The sequence below is a fragment of the Poecilia reticulata genome, linkage group LG8 (genome assembly GCF_000633615.1).
Source record: "Poecilia reticulata strain Guanapo linkage group LG8, Guppy_female_1.0+MT, whole genome shotgun sequence".
NCBI lineage: Eukaryota > Metazoa > Chordata > Actinopteri > Cyprinodontiformes > Poeciliidae > Poecilia > Poecilia reticulata.
Genome location: NC_024338.1, coordinates 4,370,028 through 4,385,026, shown reverse-complemented (window position 1 = coordinate 4,385,026; position 14,999 = coordinate 4,370,028). Strand labels below are relative to the sequence as shown.

At 35.8% G+C, this 14,999-nt stretch overlaps 1 protein-coding gene and 1 long non-coding RNA gene across 2 annotated transcripts in view; one reads left to right on the top strand and one right to left on the bottom strand.

Annotated features, from left to right (window-relative positions):
* Positions 1–931, bottom strand: part of LOC103468284 (uncharacterized) — a 5,943-nt gene extending 5,012 nt beyond the window's left edge. The window contains exon 1 of the long non-coding RNA XR_534193.1: positions 335–931. This is a non-coding gene — a long non-coding RNA (uncharacterized LOC103468284). The remainder of the gene's footprint in view (positions 1–334) is intronic.
* Positions 932–5,241: 4,310 nt separating this feature from the next.
* On the top strand, positions 5,242–10,137 carry LOC103468283 (perlucin-like protein). The gene is made up of 4 exons (XM_008415243.2): positions 5,242–6,312; positions 7,231–7,533; positions 8,901–9,157; positions 9,242–10,137. The coding sequence occupies exons 2-4, from the start codon at positions 7,248–7,250 to the stop codon at positions 9,428–9,430; spliced, it is 732 nt and encodes a 243-aa protein (XP_008413465.1). The 5' UTR covers positions 5,242–6,312; positions 7,231–7,247; the 3' UTR covers positions 9,431–10,137.
* Positions 10,138–14,999: the final 4,862 nt, after the last annotated feature.

Here is a 14,999-nt window from a genome sequence, read left to right as displayed (position 1 = left end):
TTTTAGATTTTGCTTGCAAGTCTGGTTGCCTGGACCTCCTGCCAGTTTTGGAGCACTCGGTCATCTTCTTGGTTTCCCTTCTCCAGTTTTCCACCTTTGGCAAACTGGAAGACAGCGTCGCCGCGCTGACAAGTAATGAAGCGTCCATACAAAAGAAAACCCGCGGTTGAAGAACTAAAAACTAACTTTACTGCGATCCGTAACCGTAATATARACTTTGGACTGATATTCCCAGCAAAGATGAGGATTTTCCACCGCGTTAATTACACGCAAACGTTAAAGTCGCGTGTGAGGAACAGAAAACAAGACATCAAACTGACGGGTCTCCACTTACATGCTAAATGGCGTCAGCATCTATATTCCATTTGATCGACGATCCTGGACATTACACGTTTCGACTTGCAATATGACCGGTGGGGCATMATTTCTAGGTGGCATAGTCAGGGTTTGCATTTTAAGGTTGTGTGAGTTGTTTAAGTAGACGTTCTTATTATTATCATCATTCTTTTTGTYTTATGGCGGGTTGGCAAACAACGTACAGGTGCATTACCGCCACCTTCCGGACGGGAGTATCGATTAGAGGTCCTATCGCTATAAAAAGAGGTCCTATCTTTAAAACTAAAAATGCTGTCAAATGCTACATCCCCAGACGATCTTTGCAGCAAATGTTTAATATCTAAATTATTTTTATTTCTATTTAACTCTCTAATTAATACATCTCTTTCCCGACTATATTTMTTACATTGTAGAAAAATATGCTGCACTGTTTCCGACTCTCCACAATAACTACACTAACCTGTACTATGTTTATTAATTATTTTCAGAGTACTATTTAGCCCCGTATGCCCAAACCTTAATCTGGATATAATATCCTCTTCTTTTTTATTTCTATTACCTTCCCTACACTCCCCTTTTTTTTGAATGCTATAATCAAATCTTGCCTTTTCTTCTCTATCCCATAGTTCCTGCCATTTCTTTATTTTAATATATATTTTTTACTCATACTTTTGACCTCATTTCTCCTTGTTTTGATATTTACCTCAACACTGTCCCTTTTTGATGCACTTTTATAAGCCATTAGCTCACCTGTATAAACTGTCAATCTGTCTGTTACTCTTTTATTTTTCATAATATGCAAGTCCGGAATTATAAGTGCTATTCCAATTTTATCATTTATCATTTTAGAAGCATCTGTATATACTTGTAAATACTCAGCATATTCTTTATTTGTATACCTTTCCACCTCTTTTTTTTCTATTTGTCTGCCTTTTTTCCAATAAGCTTAAATCAACTTCAGGTTTTCCACTTAACCAAGATGGAGTATCGGGAATACTCACCACAGGACTAATTAAATAATGATTTATTCCTATCTTACTTATCTCATCATTTATAATCCATCCAAAATTATTAATTCTCTTATTTTTTACTTTTTCTTGACAAGGTTGAATCACAGCATTTGGAGGATAATTTTCTTTATGTCCTTTAAACATTTGCCCAATAGTTTATGGCTAGTTGTTTTCTTCTGAGCTCTAGTGGCATCTCATCCATTTCAACTTGTAAAGCTGATGCTGGGGTTGTTTTATTGCTCYGCAACAAATTCTTAAAGCCTGATATTGTATTCTATCTAATTCTTTTAGTAAACTATTAGAAGCTGAATTATATACAATACATCCATAATCAATTACTGATCTAATTAGTCCTATGTATATTGTTTTTAATACCTTCATATCAGCTCCCCAATCTTTACCTCTTAAACATCTCATTATATTTAGGATTTTTTTACTTTTTCTTATATGCATTTTCCAGTAAGTTTTTTGTCAAACCAAATTCCTAAATATTTAATCTGATCTATCCTTTCTACATCATTCTCATACAATTTAAGATTTACATTATTTATTTTCCTATTAGTAAAAGTAATGAACTTAGATTTAGATATTGAAATTCTAAAACCCCATTGTAAAGCCCAATCTTCTACATTATGTATTGCCTCTTGCATTTTATTTATAAATTTTAGATTTTTTTCCCCCTTTTCCAAATAAGGCCGTCATCTGCAAATAGCGACACTCCAAAATATTTATCTATTTTACTAAAAATATCATCAATCATTATACCAAATAACATAGGACTTATTATACTTCCTTGAGGAGCACCGTTTTCAATTTGATGTTTTGAACTTATTTCACTATTTTAACTTTTATATTTCTTCCAGTTAAAAAAATTTTAATCCATCTATAAATTTTACCCCTTAAACCTATTTGTTTTATTTTAATCAATAATCCTTCTTTCCACAACATATCATATGMTTTTTCTATATCCACAAAGATTGCTATCAAGACTTCTTTATTCACCTGTGCTCTCCTAATTTCATGTTCCAAACATAGTATAGGATCTATTGTACTTCTTCCTTTTCTAAACCCAAATTGATAAGGTTTCATCTTCTCTTTAGATTCCAGAAAATATATTAATCTGTTATTTACCATTTTTTCCATCACTTTACCAATACAAGATGTTAATATCGGCCTATAACTCTCAGCTACATGTGGATCTTTTCCAGGTTTACAGATAGGAATAATGAGCTTCTTTCCATTTATCTGGTAGAATTCCTTCCTCCCATATCTTATTGTACATTTCTCATAATATCTTCTTACTTTTTTCACTAAGATTATTTAACATAATATAATTAACTTGATTTTCCCCAGGCGTTGATTTACTAGTTTTTTTAATACTCTATTCAATTCTATTAAAGAAAATTTCATATTCATGATATTCTCGTGATCTTTATCATTATATAACAGCTCATTGTGACTTTTTAATGTTGTTTCCTGTCCTTTTTTTCAGTATTACTAAGATTCTCCATACTATGTATCTTAGTAAATGCTCTTGCTAATAACTCTGCTTTGCTCTTATTATCTATTATAGTGTTACCATCATCTTTTATTACTGGGAAAAAATATTCTTTTGATTTACCTGACATTTTCTTCATGGTATTCCAAACCCTGTCTAATGCCGTATTTTTCCCCAATAACTCACAATATTTTCTTCAATAATCTCTCTTAGCATTTCTTATGATCTTCCTGACTTCTTCTTGTTTTCTCTTATAATTTATTAGATTTTGGAAGCATATATATTTTTAAAGATTTTTATAGGCCTTGTTTCTTGTTCCAACTGCTATTGAACACTCTAGAGTCCACCAAGGAACCATCTTCTTCTTTTTAACCCCTTTACTTGTAGGAATGACTGTTTTTGCTCCATGAATAATATTATTACCAATTTCTAAATTTAATTCATTTACTGGTTTATTTATATCTATATTTACCATATTAACCTCACTTATTATTTTATAGTTTTCCCAATTTGTATCCCCAAATTTCCATTTCCCTTGACTTTCTTCTATATCCATTTCTACTTCAATAATAATTGGATAATGATCACTTCCTATAGTATTATTTTTATATACTTTAGCATGCAACTGTCTGCCAAAGATTGCGATACCAAATCTACCCATAATTTAACACAACCATTTCTATTATTCTGGAGATTATTCTGTCATCTAAAACATACCTGGAGTGTTGCTTTGATTCTTTCATACATGTTTGAGAAAACCTTTCATCTCCATGGCCACCATTTTGGGGGTGCCTAAATGCTTCCTCTCAGCAAGTGACGCCTTTTCCTCGCTGGTGCTGCGGTGTGTAAACCTAGCTTCTACATTACAGAGCAGCCCTCCCCCATGACTCCCTCACTCCGCTCCTTCAGACTAGCGGCAGCAGCAATTAGCAAACACATGGTCGAAAYGAGAGTCTGCTGAGCTCATCACATGGTCTACGTCTCAATGCAATGCTCCTAAGAACACTGTTAAAGGCTTAATAGAGAAAGGCTGTTGTGATGTCATTCTGTARGTGGAGTTGTCGGAAAGAGCAGGAGATTCTTAAAGAGACACAGGCCCAATTTGAAGACTTTTAAATTGCGAGTTATATTTTATATATGTAACATTTTTATAACAACTGAAGGTAACATAGTTACTTTATTGTGCTGTAAAATGTGACTATGTGGCTGTAAAATATATTGTACTGCCCCTTTAAGAAATGTTTGGTCAGGAACAGGTGAATTGATGCTTGRCCACCTGCTGTCATTTCATCAGACCCAAAACTCTTCAAAACAATTCAGCAGCTATTGTTGCTCCAATCCTGTCSTTGTCTGACTGTCCATTTGTTACCAGCAACTATGTGGATCCAGTCAACCAAGCTTGGCTCTCAGCCATCATGTTTTGAGTTGCAAATGCCTGGAGTGTTCCTGAGACGGCATGTGTTGCACTTCAGTGCCAACATTTTTGGGTGTTGATTTGAAGCAACATTTGATCCCCAAAAGCCTTTGATTGTGCCAACATGGAAAATTATGTTGGCACAATTAACTTAAGGATTTCTTAGTCTTAAATTAATCTAGACTTATTTAATCAAGACTAGATTCTGTTACTATTGCTGGAACTCAGTCTGTTCTTCACTGACAGAATTTGGACCCTGTCATGGTTCTGGACTTTCCCTTTATGGACTTTTCTCATTAGACCCTTCTTTGACCTCTAACACAGTGTTCAGAGTTGCTWATGTCATGCATCTCCACACAAATACACAAAAACTAACACTGGAGAGTAGTAGTGGTGTCAGTGGCAACAGGTATCTGTTTAGCAAATTTCACATTTTGTTTGTCAGTGAACCGCAGGAACATCCAAGTGTTCATTTGTCTTTGTGTAGGATATTCAAAGCTGCTCTCGACAACATTTGACCTGCTGTAAAAGAATTACAACACTGTAGATAGTTATTTGATCATAAAGTTTAAGAAAATAAATCTATTTCTTTGAGGAAAATAATTACACTGGGCAACAGAAAAAGAATCGTCTTCGATTTTTCCAACTGTTTTAGGGTCATGTTGATCAGCTGAATCCAGAAATCACATTGATTTTGCTCAATCAGGTCAACTTTCTGAACTATGGAGCAACATGAGCATCAAAATGCATGACTTGTTCTCACATCTGGGTCGTTTTCCTGAGAATCTGGATCAGTGAGTGATGAGCAGGAGGAGAGATTCCATCAGGACAGAGAAGAAACAGAGAGTTAATGTTCAATTCACATGTACTTATCAGTGTTTATTATGCGATTTATAGAAATCCAAGTTTGTGACATTTAATTAATACACTCTGTTAGAAAACTTTTTTTTTTTTCTTAAAACATTTTTATGGATGAGAAATATTAACAGAAATGAACTGATAATGTCACAAACATGTCAAACATTTTATGCAGTTTTTATTGAGAATTTTTATTGCAGAAAGAGAAGATATGTTTTCGGGGGAGGTAGGGTTAAGAAGGGGAGTTGTTAACAAATCTATTTGCTTCTGAAGCTTTTATACAAAAAAAAATCTCTGCAGATTAAGTCTCTTCCTTGTTAACTGTTTTTACATCAGCTGAAGGTCCAACTTTTGTTTTTCACTCCTTCCTTCTGTTGACATGAACCTTTTGATCCGGACTCTCCCTCCGCTCCTCCAGCAGCCTTCACTGTCTAAAAACAACAACAACTTTGAATCTTCTAAGGACTTTTGTTAATTAGCTGGTCTGATTTAGACCTGAACTGAACACATAATAAAGGAAATAGTAAAATAATAACAGCACTTTGCTCCTTTCAGTTTTTCTTTAATTTGTTTGCTATTTAAGAAAATGTTAAATCTGGTGATATCAATAAAATATTGAATGACCAAAACATCCCTATTAAATATTCAATTCTTTGACAAGAAATGTTTAAGCTTCAATTTTGTTTTATCAGGAAAGAAATAATGCGATGTCATTGTAGGTAAGTAGAGCAAAACAGTACTGTTGCGCCCTTGTTTCTTTATTTCTTCATTTTTTTATTTTGCATTTCAAAGCTCAGCTAACATCCCAAAATCTGAAGACCAGCAAACACACTTTTAACTGTTTGCTGGTCTTCAGATTTAGATCAGTACAGTAACTTAATACCTGATGTCTTGACATGACCTTGGTAATGCAGTCGCTGGCTAACACAAGTTATTTGTAGTTCTACGGTTGTTCATGCCTTGTTCTGTTTTTACAGGTTGCATGCAGAAAAGTTCCAACAACAAGATGCAAATAAGAACTCAGAGAAAATGGCAGACAGGGTGGCGACTTCAGCCTGCTAGATAATATATAGGTGGATCACTCTGAATATTGAGCCAGGGCAGCATTTTAAAAGCTCTGTGTTGTCTGACAGGAAATTATATCACTCAAAGTCCAGCTGAGCAAAGTGTCTTCCTGCTTCAACACCTCTAAGTCAGTAAGTACAAATTGATTTAATTTTTGGGACTAATACATTTTACCTTCTGGCTTGTAAATGCTTTTTCAAGCTTATTTGTCTTTTCTTTTCATGTATTTTCAACTATTTTGTGTATTTTAACTGATTTGGTGTGCTGATGTATGGATTTATTTTTAAGTAAAGTTTGTCTGTATAGCACACATGAGCAACAAGGCAGTTCGAAGAGCTTAGATGATAAATACAACACAGAAAAAAGAAAGATTACAGTGGCAAGATAAAGAGAGCTAATGAAAAGTTAGAATTAATGTATGTTTTGGTTATTAATCAAAGGTAACTCTAAGCAAATTGTTTTTTAGTCTTGATTTAAAGGAACTCAAAAATGTTTCAACATTTTTGCGGTCTTCTGGGAGTTTGTTATAAATTACAGGTGTGTGAAAACTGAATCTGATTCTCCATGTTTGTTCTGGTGACTGGGATCCATAAAATTTACAACTAAGGAATCGTGTTTAACCTCAGTTATAATCATTTTCATTTAATGCAGCCATTCTTATCACTTAATTGTTTGAAATCTAACGATGATAATAACATATTGATATTATCTGTAATATTAATCTGGACATTTTGTTGGCTAGAAAATAACATGTATCCTGGTCTTGTTTTTGAACTTGTTTAATCGATCCATCTCTGAGGAAACTGGTTCAAATTCATATTTACAAAATTAAAACAAATTTCATGTCAACGCTGAAGGTATGAAAACATCTGACAAGAAGGTTTAACCTGAAGCAGCTGCAGCATCAAAATGTGAAGCTTGACTTGTTTCTATTCATCTTGACTGAACCAAAGTCTAAATCTGTAGAATATTTCATCAGCTGTATTAATCGCTATTCAGATTATGATGGCCCTATTCAAATTCAACGAAACTTACTTATGTTGTCACAGGTAACTTCGATAAAAACATGACAAGGAAGATATGTGTGAGCATCTTCCTGCTGCTCATCTTCCACTACATCTGTGGTCTAAGAGAGTGGAAAGTTATATACTATAGTGAAGAAAAGAGTTGGCGAGAAGCCCAGTCCAGCTGCAGGGAGAAGCACCTTGATCTGGTCACAATCAGAAATGAAGAACAACATAATCTGGCTCTATACAATGGCTGGATTGGATTGTACCAAGACAAGGATGGAAGTCCATGGAGATGGTCCTTTGGAGACGAAATGCCAACTTTTTCAAAGTGGTGGTCTCCAGGTGAGTCAGTAACTGAGGAAAATATCTACCTTTTGTAAACATTTTACCTCAGTTCATTTCAAATTTGTTTTGGAGATTACATTTTTCTTAATTACACCTACCACTACAAATACTTGATGTTTAATGTACAAATGTATAACGTTATTGTGGTTTTGGAAATATTCACTGATTTGGAAATTGATGCCTACAACATATTTCAAAAACAGTCTGAACAGGGGCAACAAAACATCGGGAAAGTTGAGGAACACTCAAAAGACCTTTTGTGTGGAGCATTCCACAGGTGAACAGCTTATCTGGAAACAGGTGTGTGTCATGATTAGTTATAAAGGGAGAATACCTGAAGGGCTCAGTCTTTCACAAGCAACGATTAGGCAAAGTTCACTGCTTTGTGAACAACTGTGTGAGCAAATAGTCCAACAAATTATGAACAATGTGTCTCTATGTACAATTGGAAGGAATTTGGGGATTTCGTTGTCTACGCTCTATAATATCATCAATGGACTCAGACTATGGAGAAATCTCTGCGAGTAAGCAGTGTTGGTTTCCGACACTCAGAAACCAACACTGAATGCCGGGCACCAGGCGATTCTGCATTAAAATCCAAAATCATTCTGAAGACTTCAGGAAACACTTGACAGTCAAGACAGTTCAACACTACATCTACAAGTACAAGTTAAAACTCTACCATGCAAAGCAAAATAAATATTTCAAAAACATCCAGAAATGCCACCGGCCTCTCTCTGCTGCTCTGAGACAGACCAAAGTAGAAAAGTGTCCTGCGCTCCAAATTTCTAATTGTTTTTGAAAATCATGGGTGCAGTGTCCTCTGGAGCAAAAGACGAAAAGGACTGTCTGGATTGCAACCAACACATAGTGCAAAGCCCAGCATCTTTTTTTTTTTTGAGGAATATTTTTGTCACTAGTTTCCTTTATTTGACAATTATCTGACAGGAACCTAGAATATTTTTCTGTTCCTGCAAGCATGGGTAACTTGCACATCTGTGAAAGTGCTGAAACGTACATAGAGGTTTTCAAGAAACATATGTTACCATCACAGCAGCTACTTTTTCAGGGACACCCCTGCTTAGTCCACCAATCTGTGTTTTGTTCCCAAAACCAAAAGGAAAGACTATGACATCCCTTTGATGTTTGAATTTAATCAATGTTGTCCTCTTTGACTGCCGATCATCAAACACCCATCCATCCATTATCTGAACATCCTCACAGGGTCGGGAGAGGACCTGGTGCCCATCATGATCAAACACAGAGAGATTTTAATTTGCTAACATATGTATCATCTTGATATGACAACTCACATTAACAATACAATTTGTTTTTCAGAATTTTAATTTAACTTTTTCTCCTAGAACACAATGTAAACCAAACCTGCGGCTATATGAAGTCTTCGACCAAGAAGTGGGAGGATGACTTCTGTTGGTTTAAACGCTACTACATATGTTATGAAGAGAAACTGGTTCTGGTGAAGGAAAACAAAACATGGGACGAGGCATTAGAGCATTGCAGGTCTCTGAGCAGAGCGCTAAGCTACAACCTGGCAACCCTCATCACCACCGACGACCACGACTTTGCACGAGAAAAAGCCCAAAGCGCTGACACTGAGGAGGTGGGCTGCTGTTTACTCTGCACTGATGCTGTTGACCGACTCACCCTGTGTTTTTATGTTGTCCTCTCTGCTACGTGTTGGTAGGTGTGGACGGGCCTGCGTTACCTTGGTGATGAGTGGTTCTGGGTGGGTGGAGAACCGGTGCAGTACCAGAAAATTCCAAGCTGCCCGGGTGAGAGATGTGGAGTCCTGGAGAAGAACAGCAACTCATCCTTCAGCATCAGAGACTGCAATGAGAGAAGGAACTTCTTCTGTTACACGAAAAAACCTTAATGCTACAAAAAGTTCATCTTCGCCTGACTAACCGTACTGTTAGCAAAACGTATGATCTCTTAGAAACACTAGAATCTCTGCAGCTGTTTGATGGTTAAAATCTATATATTCGTAGGAGCTTCCTGTTACAAAAATCCTGAAAACCCCTGAAAGTCTGATGACATCATCTCCTCCTATTATTTTTATGAAAAATACTCACCTATTAGGAATTAAATTATGGCCTCTTACAGCCTTTATTTAAAGAGCACTTTGAGTTGCAGATGAACAAAAATTCCAAATAAATGAATGAAAAAAGATCTGTACTTTATTTTTATTTCCCATTATCAATTCATTATTTAGAGTATCTGGAGAGTATCTATTGTATGACATTTGAAGGATTATTGCATAACACCAGTAAACTGTGGTCCGATAGTATACTTTTACTTTTAAAGTTTTTGTCAATATGAGGAACTCCTGAGTCATAATAAAGGGCCTTCACTCATTTATGAAAACATCAAATTTAAAGAAATATATTTAATTGACTTATGTATTATTGGTTTTTGTGTTCGTATTCATATGCTAATGCTGTTGTGCACTTTTAATTGTAGAATCTGAACATTTTTTTAAATTACAGGATTAATGATTAAAATTAGTTTAACTGACTTCAGACATAAAGCCTGTTTCTCTGAGGTTCCTGTCGACGCTGTCAGATGCCTTCTCACCTGCCTTCTCACCTGCCTTCTCACCTGCCTTCTCACCTGCCTTCTCACCTGCCTTTTCACCTGCCTTCTCACCTGCCTTCTCTCTGCCCTTCCTGCTTTTGAAAGACAAATGATCTCATTCTCCATTTTGAATGTGGTGCTCTAAAACGAGCGATCATTCAAATACATCTACGACTCACTGATATCCAAACAACTTAATTTGATAAACAGATGTGTTGTCAACCCTTGTGATGTTTGTGTCTCTGCTTTTTGAGAGAAGAAGCAAAACGCAGGAAATGCTGACGTACCTAAAAGATGCACCGAGGGAACAAAAAGAAAAACTCTACAGAGACATTAATATTAACTTAAAAAATATACACAAATAATTTCCCAAAGCGTCTTATTTTAGTCAGTCCTATTTTCCACTTTTCCACCACATGCACAATAAATATACCCTTAGTCCTAGTTTAACATTTGCAATTAAATGTATGTATTAATTTGATACTGTCCAAAGTGGCAAACTTTATTTTTTCCGACATTACAAGAAACACATATTGTGAACACATGTTGTGTTTCTCAATCTAGAAAGCTTAAGAAACACACAGTGAGGGTTTGCTTGCCCGACCATGTCAGGCCCAATAGACCACCCTGGTTCACAGAGATATAGACACAAAATGTTAAAAGCAAATGGAGGAAAGAAGATCAGGTCTGGGGAGAAGTCAATGAAAGCCAGAATAGTGTCAAACAAAATGACCAACATACATGCTTACAGCTGTTGATCAAATGGGGGTAACTACATGCACTTCATGACTGGCTGGTCCTTTGAGGAGAAGGTGGCATAGCGCCACCTGCTGCCATATTTTTGTAAGTGTGACATGCGGTTCTGTTTGAAAAGATTTGAGCAGTGCCTGTTGTCAAAGATGAAGCCTGTTGTGAAAGGTACAGTCTTTTAGATTGAGTTATTACATTACTCACTAGATATAAGTGTAGTCTATTAAGCTTTGCGATGTTTTGTATAGATAGCTAAGTTTTGCTAGCTTTATAGCAATTAATATGTCTAATGTAAACACTGTTCTGTTGTTGACAAGGATCCTACAGAGCAGGTTTGTGGATTGTTCGATGTTTGTGTCATTGGCTTGTAAAAAATGCACATATTGCGACACTGAGTGGCCCTAGGGATTGTATTTTTGAAACGGGTTATGCATTGGTAATGACAGAGCTTTTTTTTCTTAGAGAAAAGCAACAACCACACCCATGTAAAGGAGCCTGAACAGAGGATGGACCTGCAGTCTACAGAGTGAAGCTGCTATAATTTGACCTGCAAGTGTGCCATCTGTCCAGTCTTTAAGTGGAGGTGTGGTTTCAGTAATTTGAACCTTGGAAGAACTAGACATAACAGTGTGTTGGGCTAGTCAAATACAAACAAATTCCTCTGTGGTGGTCATGTAAAGCCAGTGCCTCATTGGTCAAGAGTGTCAAGAACCTTGGCATCATACTGACCTGGACATTTCACTGAAGTCCCATATTGAGCAGGTTTTTATTTTTAGGGTTAGAGTTTAGGTTTATGACTAGCTGTAAATTGAGCTAAACTGAGGTTTAGGGCTTGGCCTGTTCTAGCAATGGGTAGTTAGAGTTAGGCCCATACCTGTCAAGTGTCCTGTTGAGGCCAGGAAACTATCACATTGTATTACTCTGTCCCTGTATGTTCCTGGGACAGAGTGATAATACTAGAGTTATTATTTTGCCACACAAAGCAGATTTCTACTAAGAAATGTGCTTAGTCTATCACTGGATCTGGATGGCATTAAGTTGGCCTTTGATAATATAGTGAAGAACTTTGGTGTCATGAATCATCCTTGGACCAGCACATGGATTACAGGAGGCAACCTGGAGTTCATCTTGATGGCATCTCTTTTGAGGAACCTATCATTGATTTTAAGATCCCTTTTCAGTCACTAAATTCCCAGATGATACAAACTGAATATTTACTTTGGATTCAGGGTTTCTTCAGAGTTGCCATTCTCCTGCTTCACCAGCTGAGAAGGACATAACCTTCCCCAATGCAGCCTTCAGCCACTACTGAAAAGAGACAGAAACTTGCTGTTTTAAAGTTATTCACTATGTCACAGGCTGTGAAACGTATCCCTGGCCTCTATAGGTATCTACACAGGCAAATCTGAATTGGACTCAAGTCCAGACTTTGACTAGGCTACTTAGAAACTTAATTTATTTTTAATTTTTTTAAACTTGGCTTGCTACTTATTACTTTGGATCATTGGGTTGCATGCATCACACCACTGCCATGTTTGTCATTCTGCTCCTGAAATGCTTAGCTGTAACGTGACACCTCCAAAAAGTTACCCATTAGCTTTAGTCTACAGAAGATTTTCCCAGAAGTCTTGGGATTAGCAAGACATTTGTGGGTACAAGGGATCAACATGTGAACATTTCTTCAAGGGGCAGTATTATGTAAAATCAACTTTTTTAAGCTTTACATCATGTTATGTTATTCCCTCATCAAAAACATGCCAGGAGTGTTGCCTTGATTCTTTCATGTATGTTTCCCATAGCCATAGGCGTTGGAAGCGGAGGGGACGGGGGGGGGGGGGACATGACCCCCCCAATATTGGAGAGAGTCACATTCGCCCACCCCTCCCCCCCAAATAATTTCACCTCAGTTGCGAAGAATTTTAAAATCTTCCACTCGCATGCTTTTATTTTGAAGGCGCACAGCAGCGCATTAGCAGAGCTCTTCCTCCTCTCTGAACAGCTCAGAGTAAAGGCAGCAGCAGAAGGAGTCAGAGAAACTCAGTTTGAATGAGGTAAACGATCTGTCAGGAATTTTACCATGAATATCGCTCGTTTATAACATCTTGTTGTCAGTTTATTTTCATATATAGAACTAAATCTTTTTGGTTAAGCTGTTTTAATTCACATGTCCAAAATTTTACTGCTAACTTTGTTTAAAAGTTAGCTAGTCAAGTCACAATGATTTAGAATGAGACTGAAAAAGCAGCGAAATTAGCCTTTTTATTATTTAAAGTGAGCACGACCTGATCATAGTCGACCACTCAACGTGTATTTATATATTATATTATATTATATTATATTATATTATATTATATTATATTATATTATATTATTTAGATATTTAGGAGAAATGCAGAGCTAGAATGATGTTGAAGAAAGGTGAAGCTCTGGTGAGGTCTTCATTTAGTTTATTGAAATATGTATTAATTGTTTTTAATTTTTAAATAAGCTAAATTATTTTATTATGAGAGGAGCAGATCAGGCATAGGAGAGCCAGGTGGAGTTTCAGAGTGTGAAGATATAAAAATGATATTAATTATATAAAAAATTATATTAATTACAGGAGACAATAAGAAAAGTGCTTGAGGTGAGGTTTAAAAATAAATTAGTGAAAATTTTTGCTGCACAGTAAATAGAGTTGAGATGTATAATAATATATACATCTGAAAATGAAGTCGTTTAAATTCTCATTCTGTATGATAAAAACATACTTTTTATATTTAGTTCACATTCTGATCCTGTAAATTACTGTAGTGTCTGTTGTAAATCCATGAATTCATGCAGGARCATCAGGCTGCAGAGAGTCAGAGGGAGGCAGAGACAGAAACACATATCCGTAGATATTTTAGTTAAATGTTTGCAGCTAAAAATGACAGGAGAATAAAAACATTTAGGCTTTTTGCTTCAGTATTTTTTATGGCTCATGTTTGGTAAGTTACTGAATGCAGAGCTGGAAATTGAGACTGAGTTAACAGTGAGGAGCTAAGGTGTAAAGTATCATTTTTATTTATTTTGTAGATCGAATTGTTGCACTGATGTAGAGAGATGTTCAAGAAGAACAAAACTTGTTTTTTAGATTTTATTTTTGTTGGTCAAACTGCTGTATTGAGTTTAAAACTGCAGAGTCCTATTTTATTATTTGTTTTTTACATTGGTTTTAGAAAGAAGTAGAACCAGTTCAACTGCAAGTCAATTTATATTAGTGCATTTTGACCAATAATCAAATGTCTTTTGACCAATAAGATATATCAGAATCTGGTAACCTGTCTGTGCTTGCTAGTTGTGAGGCAAATGCTAAAGTGAGTGTTCATCCTGGAATCCTGATTATTGGATTGTAAATAGTAATGTGTCTCTACAGGTCCCAGAATACTGAAATATTAAAACTGTACAATTCATGTTGAAGGTCAGAAATCAGCAACTTCCACCCAATATACAGAGAGGGCAGTTATAATTTAAGAGGTGAAGGACATTTTTAAAAACAATGTTTTAGAACAACCACACAGAGTTTTTGTTTATCGGTGCATGGAGTAGACGTATAGAATGAATTGAATGATGAGTTCAAAAAAGTAGAAATATAAACCAGCTTAAAAAACTGATTAAAAAGGAGCTTATTGCAAAATATGTTCTATAAGATGACTGTTTTAAAGTCTGTAAATACTATTGATGATATAAATACTGTTTAAATAATGGGACATCTTTAAATGTCATGTAAAATGGAAACAAACTGTTTCGCTTTGATGTTTTGACAGTTAATTGATTATAAATTGATAAGTATGAAAGGGGCAGGATATTATTAGATATTACATCTTCTACCTGCTCCTTTTCAAACAGAAAATATAAAATTTGCTTGTCACTTGGGCATAATAATTTGTTTTACCTCTTATTTCTGTAGTCTGTTTCATTCTATTTTATTTTTTTTCTTTCTTGATTGTCTTTTCTGTCTGTTAGAAATAAAAATAAATACATAAATAAATAATTAGCTGGCCAAAGGAGGAGATGAACACCACGGATGTTAAGACTCAGAAGCTACTAACCATGCATGGAGGGTCCCACCCCAAATCCAGCACCCTGAGACTAGC